At 50.6% G+C, this 16,789-nt stretch overlaps 1 protein-coding gene across 2 annotated transcripts in view; it reads left to right on the forward strand.

The window, feature by feature from the left end:
* The first annotated feature begins 1,286 nt into the window (after nt 1–1,286).
* Nucleotides 1,287–16,789, forward strand: part of Grk3 (G protein-coupled receptor kinase 3) — a 110,529-nt gene continuing 95,026 nt past the window's right edge. Inside the window, exon 1 of one of the 2 annotated variants that reach the window (XM_087577781.1) lies at nt 1,287–1,436. In XM_087577781.1, the coding sequence (XP_087433907.1) occupies nt 1,324–1,436 (113 nt within the window). In that variant the 5' untranslated portion in view covers nt 1,287–1,323. The remainder of the gene's footprint in view (nt 1,437–16,789) is intronic. The other variant, NM_012897.4, reaches the window with a different exon arrangement.

Below are 16,789 nucleotides of genomic sequence, written 5' to 3' on the forward strand. Positions count from 1 at the left end.
ATGTAACTGGCAAATGCAACTCAAGGCTGGGCTCTGCCTGACTCTGTCCCCTTTCTATGGTGGGCACTATAGGGGTGATGTTGGCTGTCCGTGGCAGACCCAGCTCCTTCCCAGGATTTTCCCACCCTTTACCACCTAGTCCTTTTCTAGTCCCTCCAAATACTGTGCCTTGGGGATGGAGAAACTTATGGTAAAACTGGCCTGTTGGGAAACAGAACAGACAGAAAACGAAAGCCAGGGACAAACCCAAGCCACTTCTGCTGGGACAGCAGGACAACTAACCAAAATGTAACCATAACCCCCTCAGCTATGGGCAGAAGTTCATTCTAGCCCCGTCTGATCTGAGGTTCACAGTTATGTGTGACAATTTGGATAAAGGCCCTTCAAGCTTAGGATGTCTCCAGATTTCCTGGTCCCTTAACAGGTGCCACATGGGTTTTGAATTTGGATCTGTCTGCCAGCTGCAGAGAAATGAAGTAGTGACCCAGGCAGGGTTGGAGGTAGTGAAAAAGGTCACCATGACAGGCCCAGGCCCCTGGAAATTCCCTACTGCCTAGAATCGAGCCTCAGCCCTTCTACTTCCCTGAAAACCCAGGAGGTGGTTCTGTGTTCTCATGGGCGCACTTCCTCTTGTGGCTCTTGAGTTGGTATAGAGCCTGCAGGAGCCAGGATGCTCTAAGCCCCCCCACTGGACACTCACCCTGAGGCCTTCCACCTGAGTGCAAGCGAGCTGTGACCTTGAACCTAGAGCACTTCCATCCGCTGGGTCCCCAGGGACAGCTCTTCTCCAGGGCGTGACTTACACCACTTCACCCCGCACGCAGGGCAGGAGCCAAGCAACTTTCTCCACTATGCTGGTAGTGTCTCTTGGCTTGGCTCACAGAGGGAGGTCCAGGGTGGGGCTAATGGCTGGAGACACCCCCTGAGGTAGCTCTGACCTCTATTTGACAATCACCAGAAAGAGCAGGTGGGACCACTCCAGGGTACCTCCAGTGTCCCCTCCAGGAGAGTGAGCTACTGGAGACCTCCTGGAATGTCCCCTCAGTACTGGGCATCTGGACTGTGCTTAGAGATCTAAGGGGGAGGAAGAGAGGAAAAAGAGGAGAGGAGAGAGAGGAGAGGAGAAGGGAGAGGGAGAGGAGGAGGGAGAGGAAGTCCCTGGTGCCTGAGAGGCTGGGTCAGGAGCGCGTGGCCGCGGACGGTTGGGGGCGCGCCGGGCTGGGGCGCGGAGCCGCGGAAGGGGCGGTGCGTCGGGGTCCGCGTCGGGGTCGCGCGTCGGGCGCGCCGTGGCCCCGTCGGGGCGGCGGGAGCTGCGGAGCCGCCATGGCGGACCTGGAGGCCGTGCTGGCCGACGTCAGCTACCTGATGGCCATGGAGAAGAGCAAGGCGGCGCCGGCCGCGCGCGCCAGCAAGAAGGTCGTCCTGCCGGAGCCCAGGTACGGCTCCGGCCCTCTCGGTCCTTTCCAGACCTCTCCCTGGTCCTCTCCCCCACCTCCCGCGCTCTCCAGTTCCCTGTAGTCCCCTCCTGGCCCCTCTGGTCCTTTCTCTTCTTCTGTGCCCCCCACACCCCGCCAGTACCCTCTGCCCCGCTGTCCGGAGCTGGTTGCAGGGTTGTCTGTCAGCACCCTTGCCCCCTGCAGTAGTAAGTAGACCTTGAGTTCTCAGTTCTGTCACCAGCGCCATCACCTGAGCCACTTTCCCCAACTTGGACCCCTGGCGGCCTGCCCTTTCTGGAAAGGATGACAGGAGAGCCACTTGAACCTAGCCTGGTCTTGCAAGACTGGAGGTTCCCGTTGCACCGGCTCAGGCTGGCCACTCGCTGCCAAGTTGCCTTTAATATCACTACTGATTTATTATTGATTTTACTGAGGTGTGATATTCTCTTAGAGCTGTACTTGTCCCGGGGAGTTCCCGCCGGTACAGAGTGGGGCTGTGGGCTCACTTCTTAACGGACCCCACTGCCAGTTGCTTAGCCGGTGTGGTTTCCTGAGTTGACGATAAAATTGGCTCGGACTTTATAGCCACCCCTGAACGGTGCAATTCTTTAAGGATCTAAACCGAAGCTACGCCCCCTTTAAAATGGTCAAGCATGACACACCCATGTGGTGCCAATGTTACTCACCTTCATGTGTGGGAAAATATATACATTTATTCTTCCAGTTTGTTGAGCTCCTGGGGATGGGACCCAGGGCTTCATGCACGCTAGGTAAACAATCTGTCTACCTAGCAGCATTCATAGACCCCCACCCCCACCCCGGAGAACCTTTCAATGCTGAGCGATGGTCAGATTATTTTTTCCAAGCGTGTTTGTGAGCCCCGTGATCCAGGGAGCATCAAATCCCTGTGCTGTGTTTGCTAGGAAGAGTCACACTGTACACACAGCTGCGCTGGCTGGGTATTTTTGGCTTGCCTTCCCTTCCAAGCCTTGGCCCCTCGCTGGTTTTTGGGGCGTGTTGCTCCTGACAGAGTAAACCAGGCACAAGGGGAGACTGGACAGTGCACACCCTCCTAGAGTTTAACCTATCTGAAGTTCACTGAAAACAGGACTTGACTCAAATCTTCAGTAAGTGGGAGGGACCAGACCCAGGACTCCCCAAGTCACAACCAAGCAAGCCTCAGTAGAAAACTTTCCCTATGGGGGGGCATGTGGAAAAAAAATCATTTCATTCTCTCTTCCCTTCCCTCTGCCCCCACCCTTCTAGGGGCACGGAATCTTAACTATGTATGGTTTCTATATATAAAACCAATAAATCACAACTTATGGGGAGCTTTATGGGGGAGAGAGTATATAAGATTACTAAAATTAGGAATGTCTGTCTATTCATCTTCCCCCTCCCTTGGTGTTTTTAACCTAGCTTGACTTTTCTGTGCACAGTTGCTCTTAGGTGCACACACCAGTGTGCCTCTGACATGGTCTTCGGTGATACTTTGTTTCAAAGGAGATGTGCTAATGGCTGGGCTTTTGAGTCCTGATGTCTTAAGGTTAAGGGATGTCTATGGGAGAATCCAGTGAGGTTAGAGTCCTTCGAGGACTGCTAATCTGCAGCTGTTTTTCAGGTAGACCCTTGAATTAGACCATCTGTCCCACCTCCAGGACTCTAATCTGTTGCCCATTTGTCTCAGTGGCTTCAGCGCCCAACCAATAACCAACCACTCAGCCACAAATGCTTCTGGTTCCTTGCAAGGGTTTGACTATTGGAAGACGCTGTTCAGAACTGTGTTTGTCCAAAGAGGAGCATGTGTTTGAACTTGCCCTGGTCTTTCACTATCGATTTTTTTTTAAATTTCTAACTAATTATCTGGTCACTCTCAGTATTCTTTGTGCTTCCTTATCTCGTTACTTTGCCTCTTCCCAGTCTTCAATAGACAACAGTATCTCATTTATGTCAACAAAACAGGTCTGCAGGGCCCAGTCTCCCATCTAGTCAAGGGAAAAAAGTCTCAGGAAATGGAACACTGAGCACAAGGGGAGACTTGGCCTCCTGTGAAGTGGCAAGAAGCAAATGTTTCGTTATGCTGACACATTATTCAATTAACAGGCTGATGGGTGTAAATCCTCTGAAGGATCACATCTCTGCTTTACTTCACCCAAACATTTGTTGAGCTACTGGAGCTGATAACGGGGCCTGTTGGAGGTGGCGGTTGTGACCCTTGCAGCCCCATTAGCCAGGGTGTTTATATACTGTGTCCATGGCATGCCGTGATGATGAGAAATGTTCCGATTGAATTGGGTCTAACTCATGGGTGAAGGCCCAGAGAGCCAGTTTTTAAGTCATGCCATGACTAAGACAGCTCTTTACACTGGGTCCATCTCTCTGATTACTTTTTCCAAACAGAATGTTACTGAGTCGACTTGAAGTCCCATGTGGCTGAAGGGAGTTGAGTAACGAGGCCACGTTTTCCCCAAAGAGACCCTTTCTGTTTACTGGACGTTGACAAGGTTGGGTTCTCCACTGGGATGTGGCTCTTGTCAATCATTCGTGCCAGTGAGTGGGGGAGCAGAAAGAACACAGCTTGGGCCGTGGGCATGCCAAGGATGTGTAGAAGTTAAAGGACAACCGTAGCCATTGGTCTATGCTGCCCAGTTTGTCTGAGTCACATCTTGTTCATGGATGGGACAGCTGACCCCATTCCCTCCCTGCCCCCGCCCCCGTGACTGACCTGGAAAGGGCGTGGCCATCTGCCCTTTCACGATGTGGTCACTGGAGAGAGTCCTCCTCCCTCGTTCAACTTTTAGGACATGCCCCTGGCTTCCTTCTGTGCACATTCTTCCTAATGTGGAAGAATGGGATAGGAGCTGAGAGGGATGGGAAGTAGCCAGGCGGTGGCTCTCTGCAAGCTTCCCGTCCACAGCTCTGCAAACCAACCAACCCGCAGAGCCTTGAGGAAGGTGTTTTGTTTTTGACAGGAGTCATTCTAAGATAGAGTGGCGGGGGGAGGTGGGGGACACAAACTGGAAAGACAATTTGTTCTGACATTTCCATTATTATCTCATTCCTGGTCAAAGTTAATTTGTGCCAGTGACTTGGAGAGGCAAGGGATCCTTACAGCCGGGGGTTCTTGAAAACAGATGTGCTGGAGCGATCAATTTGGGACGAGGACCTGCCCTGTGGAACACTGTAAAACGCTTTAAATCGGAGCCCCGTGTGTATCTCTTTGAGGTACAGGCAGTCCCTGGTTCAGCGGTCTGTTCTTAGAGACAGCTTTTTGAAGCACTTGCTCAGGACTCCCACGAAGCCTTGCCTAACTCCCATGAAGACAGGCATAAAACTCTCGGAAGGATGTTAAGGCTGGGGGAGACGCATCGAGAGTCTCTGTCAGCAGATGGGTGGATGGATGCCAAGGGGGAGAAGTTAGATTGGAAGCAATCGGGGGGGGGGCTCTTCTCTCAGGGACCCCCAACAATCTAGACAAAGAAAAGGTGCCTACTACATCGTGGCACAGGAACCAGCATTACTGGGAATGTCTCCTCTGCCAGATCTGGGCGCCATCGTGTGTGGCACATAGCCACAGCAGGCATACACACCGTTCTCTTGTTTCTCAGAGGGTTCTGTGCTCAAGAAGACCAGGGAAGGGAAGGCAGATAACCGTACAGAGGGCACAGGATGAGGGGTGCAAGGTGTAGGGAGTGGAGCCAGGTTCCCCATTCTACCAGCGGAAGCAGTTTAGCACACCAGGGTTGCACAGAATAGCAAACCACCTCGCTTCTTACCTCGTAGGGAACGGATGTAACTTTCTGTTTTTACGGATGTAATTTTCTGTTTTTAATCTGGGGGGGGGGTCGTGTTGGGAGATCCCTGGTGTGGCTTTGGGACATCAGGAATATTCTTGGAGGCTGTGAGAGAGCAGCAGCTCTTCTGGGGCCTCCGGGGAAGGTAATTATGATTAAGCGAGCCTGCAGGTGGTGCCCTGTTTCCCTGCGAGGAGCGAGGAGCGTGACGCCAGAACCAAGGTGCGCATAGCCTTCCTGGAGCGGTGGGGAGCTGCGGCCAAAATCCCCTCCTCTCTCCCCTTCTCCCTTTCTAAGAAAAAAAGCTAAAAAGGGAAAGATGATCCATTTAGCTTTAATAATAAAATCACTATTCCAAAGAACCTTTGCTTATTAGAGAAGAACGAGAGGCGAAGACTACCATTGGAGAATGATGAGGAATGGCGAGCTATGAGCACGGCTGTCTCCCCATCTCTCCATCCCTCCGTGGTCACTGGCAATTGGAACAGAAGTGGTGAGATCGGTGTGCTGGCTAGTTTTCTGTCACCTCGTTACAAGCTAGAGTCATCGGAGAGGAGGGAGCCTCAACTGAGGAAAAGCCTCCATAAGATCATAAAGTAGGCAAGCCGGTGGGCAGTTCTCTTGATTAGTGATTGATAGGAGATGATCCCGTCCATTGTGGGTGGGGCCTGCCCATTGTGGGTGGAGTCATCCAGGGCTGGTGGTCCTGAGTGGTATAAGAAAGCAGGCTGAGAAAGCCATGAGGAGCAAGCCAGTAAACAGCACCTCTCCTTGCCCTCTGTATCAGCTCCTGCCTCCAGGTTCCTGCCCTGACTTACTCTGGTAATAAACAGGGATATGGAAGTAGAAACCGAATAAACCCTGTTCTCCTGAGTTGCTTTTGGTCATGGTGATCATCACAGCGACAGTGGCCCTGACTAAGACACTGGACACTTTTACTTCTGCCTGTGTGGTTATGGCTTGGAAGTCACAGTGTAGACATACAGGTGGGCCACAAACTCACAGAGATCCACCTACCTCTGCCTCCCAAGTGCTGGGATTAAAGGCAAGTACTACCAGGCCTGGCTTTCCCACCTTATTTTGGGGGACAGGGTCTCTCACTGAACCCAGGACTCATTGGCTTGAAGAGACTGGATGACTAGCAAACCGTAGGGTTCCATTATCTCTCCAGTTCCATCCCAGCCCCCAGAGTTAGACACACACTATCACACACAGTATTTATGTGGGTGCTGGGGATCTAGACTCAGTTCCTACTGGGCACAGGTGGAGGCAGCTTCTCCCAGGTGGCTAATGCATTCCTGCGCCATTTGCACCTGGTAGGGCTGGGTGACCCCTCTGTCCCTGCTGCTCCAGTCTCTCACGGCTTCCCTCTCTCTGTTCTCACTCTCTGTTCTCCCCACTGCTGCAGAGTTGGAATTCCCAGCCCTTCTGATTACTCCGTGGGTCTGTCCTCACACCCTGTAAATGTCACTTCTAATTTTAGAACTCATCTTTTGGGTCCTCTGAGCTTTGGCCAAATCATACGCATATTTAAATACACTTTATGCGAGGCACTGTGGGAGCGGGGTTCTGCACCCAGATACCCGGTGGCTGGTGAAGGTCAGCTTGGACTCAGCCTTGGGTCTACGCACACTGCTTCCTCTTTCCATGGTGTGAGAGGCAGGAGTGGGAATGGCATGAGAGGAGGGCCCTGAAAACCCTCTGCCACCTAGGTCTCTCTTCTCCCTGTGCCCTCCTTCCTATCTGTGATGAGTGTGGAAGAAGAAAGGTTCCAGAACAGGAGTCAAGAGCTGGACAGTCACCCCTCCCCCCCAATCTAAAACACATGATATCTACTCATTGCCGATCATGACATGTTCCAACACAAGCCCTGTCATAACCCTATTTATTTATTTATTTATTTATTTATTTATTTATTTATTTATTTATTCACTCATTCCTATGGAGTGGAACAAGGGGAGAGAGCTATCGAAGGCTCTCAAGCACAGATAAATGGAGAGGAAAAGGCAGTTTTCCACTACACTCCCAGGTTGCTGGGTTTGGGTGTGATAGCATGCTTTGGAAAAAGCAGGATGGTGCTGGGAGTGGGGATCAGTTGGCAGAACATTTGCTCAGCGTGCATAAAACCCTCAGTTTGATTCCCACAACAGCTTGTAAATGAGGTGGGGTGCGCACATCTATAATCTCAGAGTATAGAGGCAGAGGGTCAGAGGTTTGTCAAGGTCATCTTTTGCTACATAGTGAGTTAGGGCCAGCCTGGGCTACATGGGAGCCTGTCTCAAAAAGGAGGGAATGAGAGACAGAGACAGAGAAAGACAAGCAGAATAGAGAGACAGAGAGAGACAGACATACGCCCAAGCATGTATACATATGCATACACACACAGAGAGACAAAGAGAGACAGAGAAACACAGGGAGAGACAGAGAGACAGACATGCATGCATACACACACACACACACACACACACAGACACAGAGACAGAGACACACAGGGAGAGACAGAGAGACAGACATGCATGCATACACACACACACACACACACACAGACACAGAGACAGAGACACACAGGGAGAGACAGAGAGACAGAGAGATCCACAAGAATGCTTGTACATACATGCATACACAGAGAGAGACATAGACAGAGACAGAGAGACAGAGAGAGACAGAGATCCACACGAATGCTTGTACATACATGCATACACAGAGAGAGACAGAGACAGAGACAGACAGGCAGGCTCACACTAAGCAGCAGTGTATGGGAAGCCCTGGTGCCAGGCTGCCTGGAGGAGGTGGAAGCAGAATCATGGAAAGTTGAGGGGTGACTGGCTGGGCCAGGGCAGAGCAGCTGCTGAGCCCTAGAAGCAGAACTAGGTTTGCGCCCCTGTTGTGTTTTCTCCACTTTCTTCTTTCAGCTGCCTACTGTGGTCTTGTGTGTCTAGACCTTTCTACACAGCACTCCCTCCTCTCTTTCTGTCCTTTCTCTCTTCTCCCTGCCCCCCCAATCCCTTTAGTGAGATCTGGGGTCTTCACAGGCTCTTGACTCTGTCCCTTCCTTCCCTCGTGGTATGAGGCTGCAGGCTTCAGTAGTAAGTTCCTCTACTCTCTGTGAGACTGAGCAGACCGTAAAAACTCAGAGAGTCCCACTCTTGTATTCGAGGAGCTCTTGGAAAGTGTACTGGCTGGTTTTGTGCCGTCAACTTGACACAAGCTGGAGGTATCGCAGAAAAAGGAGCCTCAGTTGTGGAAATGCCTTCATGAGACCCAGCTGTAAGGCATTTTCTCAACTAGTGATCAAGAGGGGGTGGACCCAGCCCATTGTGTGTGGGGCCATTCCTGGGCTGCTAGAGCACAGTAGCAAGCGGGCCCCGCAGATGGACTGGAGCAAGAAAAATGAACTCTTCAGCAACCCCTGAGTGTCCCACCTCCGTTGTTTTGTGCTGGAGGGTGGGGCTGCCACCCTGTCTTCTCCCAGGTGCCCACCAATCAACATTCAAATCAGCATCAGCACCCACCCCACTTCCTGACAAATCTGATTTTCCTAGAATTCTGTCCTTCCCTCACCGTAGGGAAGGAGAATGTCCTGACTTCCTGCTCTTCCCCCAAGGGCTTCTTCCTACCAAAGTGTCCCTTCACCAGTCCGCCAAGGACTCCACTGGGACCCTCACTAAGCAAGGACCTTTGGACCAGACAAGAAGTCTTCCCTCAGCAATGTGTGATAACCAAGTCCAAGGTTTACCAGGGGCTGTCTATGGCAGCCACTGCTCGTAATGGACAGGGTGCCCAAGGTCCTCGGAGCTACCTCTTGGCATGTTCGGTTCATTTGACTTTTTTTTTTTAAAGAGTGTAGTATTGAGATTTTAGAGGAGTTCTTGTTTTCCATGATTCTTGTGATTTTCCTGGTTGTTGTACCCAGGGCGTGACAATGGCTTCGTCCTTAAAATGTTATTTCTGCTCTCACCCTGAGAGACCTTGGCAGCATGGGGAAAACCTGGCTGCCTCTGTCCTGAGCCAGGTGCCACCACTGTAAGGAAATGCCTTCAGAAATTCGGGGTTGGGGATTTAGCTCAGTGGTAGAGCGCTTGCCTAGCAAGCGCAAGGCCCTGGGTTCGGTCCCCAGCTCCGGAAAAAAGAAAAAGAAAAAAAAAAGAAATTCACTGGTTCCTTCAAAGTGGGGAAAATAAATAAATAAATAAATAAATAAATAAATAAATAAATAAATAAAGAAAGAAAGAAAGAAAGAAAGAAAGAAAGGAAGAAAGCAGGCTGAGCAAACCGTGGGGAGCAAGCCAGTAGCAGCACCCTTCATGGCCTCTGCATCAGCTCCTGCTTCCTGACCTGCTTGAGTTCCAGTCCTGACTTCCTTTGGTGATGAACAGCAATGTGGAAGTGTGAGCTGAATAAACCCTCTCCTCCCCAGCTTGCTTCTTGGTCACGATGTTTCTGCAGGAATAGAAACCCTGACTAAGACAGAAAGTGAGCAGTCCAGTCACACAACTCTGACACCTTTGGAACATTTGTAGCGTCGCAAGGCTGTCCTGTAGTGCAGTCTGAATGCCAGGTTCCTTCGGTCCCTGTGTGGTTCTCCAAACACAGCCTCTGAGCATGGTGGCTCTCCAGCCTGCCTTGGCTTTTATGGGGAGATCTCTGGTTCCTTGTACACTGAAGTGTGCACATTGCTCTGTAGTCTGCTCAGTGCAGGAGCGGCCATATTTGGTAAGAGCTGAAATTCACGAAGGTATCAAAGAGATAGGTGTAAAACCATCCCAGTTACTATAGGCATAGTATCTTGGGTGTTGAAAGTGTACATGGTCGACTTAATCCTCAGTTCTGTTTTAGGAAGAGACTTTTGGCCCTGTGAATGCTTTAAAATCCATGACATCAGTTCTGTGACCAGGGTTTAAGTTAGGGTGTGGAGGGAGGTGTGGGCTTATACATACATTTGCCAGTCACCTGGACAGCCGTGGGGTGTTGAGTGCTAAGTGAGGATGCCAGGCAGGACTGAGAACCCTGCGGTTGTAGACTGGGATTAGGAAGAAGGTGGACCTTAATGGTGCTGAGAGCCGCCTTGCTTTATGAGGAGTGTTAAAAGGAGCTTCTCAGCGACTCAGAAACACAAATCCTATTAGACAGGGAGAGCACCACTCTCTTAACCCTGGTGGTCAAGCTGTGCTGTGTCCAGAGCTGGGTGTGACCGGGACCTCATGTGGCAGCTGCTTAGCCGAGCACTGAGGCTCTCCCTCCTTCCCAGCAAGCATTCTGAGCCATATTCCCAAGCAGCACACTCTGGCGACTGCCGCTGTGCGAATGCCAGCCGGGGTGGGGGTGGGGGTCAATATTTCTCGTCATTAACAAGAAGATCTGTGGTGGTTCCCTAGTCATCTCATGCAGGGTTTCTGTAACGGCGTGGCTCTCAACAGGGATTTAAGTTAAAATTGTACTAGAAGTGCCTACACGAATCAACCTCCGTGTGGCTGCTCAATACCAAAGACTGTCTTTTAGCTTCAAAGGCATCGAAGGCTGTGATTCCTGTTACATCCTCTTTGTGAGGTATGGTGGTAGGGCCAAGCTCTTGCCTACCTTGAGTGAGGCCCTGCTCAAAAAGGGGAAGAAAGACAGGAGGCATCAATCCCAGATGCTGTGCCTCTGCAGTGTGGTCAGCAAACTCTGGTGTGTGCTGTGCTCCGCGCTGTGTCACACATGCATACGTGTGAGTGTGCATGTGGAGACCTTTGGTTAGTCAGGGTTAGTGAGAAGCCACCAACCTTGGTTTGTTGAGATCAAGTCTGGGCCAGAATGCACAAATTAGGCTGGGTCGGCCAGTGAGCGAGTGCCAGGGATTCCCCCAGACTCTGCCTCTCCAGTTTGGCGATCAAACTCAGGTAGTTGCGTTTCAAAGGCAAGCAAGCATTTTGCTGTCTGAGCCATCTCCCCGCCCTCCAAAATCTCTCTTTCTTATAAAGGCACCCTGACCGGAGAGAGTTGTAAGTGAATCCTGTCACTAGAACATGAAGTGTAACGGGCGGTGGTCAGTCTCCTCAGTGGGGTGGAAAGGAGTTTCTATTTATGTAAGCATCTCTGGACGCTCTCCCTCTGGTGAGATCTGGGGTCTTCACAGGCTCTTGACTCTGTCTGTGCCTTCCTTCCCTCGTGGTATGATGTTGCAGTCTTCCGTAGTAAGTTCCTCCACTCTTCCTTAGATGGAGGGGACTGTGCAAACTCAGAGAGCCCCACTCTTGTACTCGAGGAGCTCTTGGAAAGTGCCCAATCTGGCCACACATCTCTGACACCATTGGAACATGTGTAGCGTCACAAGGCTGTCCTGCAGTGCAGTCTGAACGTTAGGTTCCTTCTGTGTGGTTCTCCAAACACAGCCTCGGAGCATGGTGGCTCTTCAGCCTGCCTTGGCTTTCAGGGGGAGATCTCTGGTTCCTTGTACACTGAAGTGTGCACATTGCTCTGTAATCCACTCAGGGTAGGAGTGGCCATGTTTGGTAAGGGCTAAGTAGTGGCTCAGGTAGGACACCACCTGATTGGCAGGTGTCTTCACCCAAGCCTCTGTGGACTCCTCCTCTGACAGACACATCCAGGGTCTAATCAGTAGCAGGTTGACTTGTTTATACATGAGAACAGATGCCCGTCTGGGTTTCTGTGCTGTAGACTAAGCGGCCTCCCCGATGGCTCCTGCAGAACATGTAGCACAGAACCGGGGCTGCTTGCTTTGGCAGCACCACACCACTGCCACTTCCAACTCAGCACTTGGCTTGTGGCTCCCCCCCCCCCCATCTGTCTGGGACAGTGTGCATGCTGGCAGAGTCCATCTAGGAAGGGGTGATGAGACTATGGCTCCATAGTCTCTCTGCTTTCCCAAAACAGGTTTGGATCTGAGGTGTAGACTGGTCCTTACCAAAGAGACTGCCACGACGGTCTGACTTCTCGCTCCCACTTGTACACGAGTGCACATGAGACCCGAGACATGCTGGCCAGTGTTGAGTCATAGATTTAGATTCAAAATTACTCATTAACTGTTGGCTGCTCCGGGTCAGGGCAGAGCCACAGGAGTGGGTGACAATCTGGTGATATGGATTTGACGGATTCGAGCCTAGTGGCCATGGGAAGGCTTGGTCCTCCAATGGTCCTAGCGTCTGGAGAGAGACCACCTAATGCATCTTCAGGAGTCACAGTTCGGGATGGAGGGAATGGGGCAGAGGACATTGTGTCTGTGGATGCTCGCAGGTTTGAGAAATGCAAAAGCAGAGTGGTACTGAGTCAGGGACCTGCTGCTGGAGATTTGCTTTAAAATACTTTAAAAGGTGGAGGAAGGATGGGAGGTGAAGGAGCTTCAAATCCTGGTGGCTGCTAAGGATGGGCCCTAGTTTCGCTGGCTGCTGCTCCTGCTGCTGCAGATACACAATAACTTGTTGTAGTTGTAGTTGTTATTTTGTTATTACTATAGACAGGATCTCGTGTAACACAGGCTGCTTTCTTTTTTGTTCTTCTCGCAATTTGTATCTTTATTTTTCTATAGGATATTTTTAAATTTTACATTTTAAATGTTAATTTCCTTTCCCGGTTTCCCGGACATAAGCCCTCTATCCCATCTCCCTCCCCTTCTTCTATAAGGGTGTTCCTCTCCCCATCAAGCCCCCCCCCCAACATTCCCCTACACTGGAGGTCCAACCTTGGCAGGACCAAAGGCTTCTCCTTCCATTGGTGCCCAACAAGGTCTTCCTCTGCTACATATGCAGTTGGAACCATGAGAGACACAGCCAGAGCATGTCAAATACAGAGGTGAATGTAAGCCGCAAACCACTGAACTGAGAACGGGATTGAAGGAATTAGAGAAAGGATTGAAAGAGCGGAAGGGGCTTGCAACCCCATAAGAACAACAATGCCAACCAACCAGAGATCCCAGGGACTAAACCACCATCCACAGGCTGCTTTTAAGCTCACTTTGGAGCCAAGGGTGACCTGGAATGTCTGATATTCCACTTTCTGACTCTAGAGTGCCTGGGTTACAGAGTGTACCGCCATGCCCATTTCCAGCAGAGCTGGGGCCGGACACCGGGGCTCGTTGCATGCTGGGTAGGCAGCTTGTGCCCTGAGGTACATCCCCAGCTCTGGTCTGGGAACTCTTACGGCGATGGCGAGGTATGAAGGTGCTAGCTGACACTTGCAGGGTGGAGGGCCTCAGTGGTCACACGTAAGTTGATGGTGACAGCATCACACAGATGCACAGTAACTTCCTGGTGCAAAGGACTTCACTGAGCCTCCTCAGGATCTAGAGTCGGAGCGTCGAAGATAAAACCGGACGGGAAGGGTGGGAGAGGCTACCTAGTTCCGACGAGCTGCACTTCAACCACACTGTCACCCACACAGCTTCTTAATAAGATGCCTGCAACAACTTGCTATTTAAAATTACACCTGTGAGCTGGCTCAGCAGGTGCTTGTGGCTAAGCCCGGTGAACTGAGTTTGATCCCCCCAGGACCCACATGGTGGAAGGCGAGAAACAACTCCCACAAGTAGTCCCCTGACCTCCACATGCGCACCAGGACATGCGCACAACCCTCCTCCACCCCTAACATTTCGCGATGATTTATGCATCTCTGAATACACCAGTATATGAGAGGAAGCAAAGTTTTATGAGAGAATCTGGATAAGCAAGAGCTACAGAGTCTCTAGAGAAGGTGCAGTGTTGTGCAGAAATCAATCTGACCTCCAGACAGCGTGTGCATTCCAGAAAACACGGGGGTGGGGGGGCTGGGACCTCGCTGGTGGCAGAGGGCATCTGCCCACAGGGAACACAGTTGTGGGTTCTGTCCCCACCACTGAACAAAGCCTGTGAAGTGGTTCTCACCCTATCTTTAACACAGCTCCCCATAAAATTATCATCACCGCTCGTTCATAGCTCTAATTTTGCTAGTTGTGAATTGAAATGTAAAGATCTGATATATAGGATGTCTGATATGAGGCCCCTGTGAAAGTGTCGTTGCCCCCCTCCCCCAAAGGGGGTGGTTCGCAAGCCACAAGTTTGAGAACCGCTGCCCTGAAGGCACTTTGTGAATGGATTCTTGCCGACCCAGAAGAGAAAAGACACGAAACAGCCAATAGGATATCGAAACACGTGAGGCATGTGGCAGAGCCACGTCCCCAGTCCTTGGAGTTGATTTATGAGCGAGTAGCTTTGAGCTGGGAGAGTCTGGTGGTCTCTGATAGCTGCTATTAGGCCAAAGTATAATCCTACCTTGCGTGCAAACAAAAAAAAAAAATTCTAGAGCATTTAGTTACAAAGTCTTGGTGGAAGCACTGTGTCAGGATTCAAAGGAACATATCTCTGTGGGCCCTGGGGGACACGGGGCTTTCCTAAACAAACTCTGAGCCTACAGACTGTGTCTGGGGAGACACAAAGACCCCAAGCTGATGCTCTCACGTGACTCAGATTGCTGTACTCCAGGTTGAAAGACCCAGGTAGAAGGACCAGAGGTGATTGAAGATTTTTTTTTTTAGAAAAAGGATTTTCGGAATATTTGCAGGTACATAAGGAGGTATGAGTATCGAAAGAAATGAGTCTAGTCAAAGAGGAAACTGTGTCACACACACCTCTCATCCAGGATCCAAAGGACCTTTTTTTAGTGAAGCTTGTATTAAAACAAATCACACACACACACACACACACACACACACACACACACGCACACACTTGAACACTAAAAAAAAAACAACACAAACAAACAAACAAAAAAAGACAAAGCTTTCAGATTTGGGGCATTTTGAATTCCAGGTCTTCAGGTTAGGGGTGCATTGGGTAACTGTCCTTGAATGGGTTAACTTAGACTGTCACGTCTTTGCCGGGTTATACCCACTGACAGACCTGTGGGCTCACATTGCTTCAAGGAGCAGACATCAGGCAACCAGTGCTGAGGGGCAGGTCTTTTCTCTTAGCGAGTGACTGCCTGCTGGCCAATTTTCCTCACAGGAGGCAGGTGCTTCTTCCCAACAGACACTTTGGCCCCGACGCTGAGCTGGGCATTCAGGAGTCTTCACATGGCTGTGCAGGCAAAGCAGTGCCTCTGCGACTTGCTGTTTTCCTGTATCCAAAGAAAAATGACTGATCCTTCGGGTGTGTTTATTTGCTGTGTTCTCCTTGCCTGTGAGCCTGCACCTCTGGGCCCTGTTTCTTCTCTTTGTCCTTGTGGGGCACCCCTCAGCTGATGCAGTCCTGCACAGTGTGAGAATGTGTGCACCCGTTTGTTCTGGCTGAGTACTCCATGCCTCCTCTCCAGACGAAGCCCTGCTGGGCAGGAAGCATCAGCCCGGGCCCGACTCTGAGCAGCTGAGTGAACCGTCTATGTCTCTTCCTCCCAGGGAGAGCATGGATTTACGGAGCAATGTAGGCTGGAGGCTCATGGGATGAAGGCCTGCCAAGTTCAGAGTGGGCAACACGATGAGATCCTGTCTCATAAACAAAGAGAAAAGGGGGTGTTGGGCATATAGCTCAGCGAGCGAGTGCTCGTGTAGCACGTAATAGGTTCTGGGTTCAATCCCTACAAAGAGAGAGAGAATTTGATATCCTGTCTGTGAAAGGGCTGATACCCAAAGCAGTGAACTCTAAGGTAGACGTGCACAAGGCAGAGTTCTTCATGATTGTGACATCCGGAACTCCTCGTTTTTTTCCTATGTGCAAAAGTCATATTTTACGATGGTGATTCTCAAGTTGTGGGGCGTGACCCCATGGGAGTCGAATGACTCTCTCACAGAGATCACCTAAGGCCACCAGGAAACTCAGATAGTTACATTATAATTCTCACCTAACAAAATTACAGTTACGGAGTGGCAACGGAAACAATTTTACGGTTGGGGGTGAATCCAACATGAGGAACCGTGTTAAAGGGTCTCAGCGTTAGGAAGGTTGAGAACGGCTGCCCAAGGAGATATTATTTTTAAACTGCAGATTTGGATACATTGGGCTCAATAGCTTTTCTTAAGCTGTGAGAATTCATCTCTGTAGACATTTCTGGGGAACCTTACATGAGAAAAATACCAGCTGGGGGGCCTAGGCAAAGTTTATTGGTGTGACCAAGGAGATAGGAAGCTAGAACCTGTTGGGCTCACGGTGCCAGTTAGAAACCAGGAGCCTTGGGCGAGCATATCCTGGTAAGCTCATTTGTTTTGAAAAGTAATTTTGAAGGCTCCACCTGGGTACAGGATGTCACGATTGGCAGCCCGCCTTGCTGGTGTTGATTGTCTGAGAAACTGAGATAAAGGGAAGCCAGGTGCTCTCTGGGGGTTGTTGAAGGTCAGTGCTGTTGGGCAGGGTGTGGGTTAAGCTCTGGTAACAAAGACTCACATTACATCAAGATCACTGGAGAGGCCCAGGGTGTGTGTGTGTGTGTGTGTGTGTGTGTGTGTGTGTGTACAAGCATGTGTGTTCTCCGGTGCATGAATGTGTGTGCATGTGTGAGCTCATGTGCATGAGTGTGCATGAGTTGCAAGAGTGTGCATGTGGTTGTGCATGTGGTTGTGCATGTGTGCATGAGTGTGTGGATATGTGTATTGTTATG

The sequence above is a fragment of the Rattus norvegicus genome, chromosome 12, assembly GCF_021556685.1.
Source record: "Rattus norvegicus strain SHRSP/BbbUtx chromosome 12, alternate assembly SHRSP_T2T, whole genome shotgun sequence".
Taxonomy (NCBI): Eukaryota; Metazoa; Chordata; class Mammalia; order Rodentia; family Muridae; genus Rattus; species Rattus norvegicus.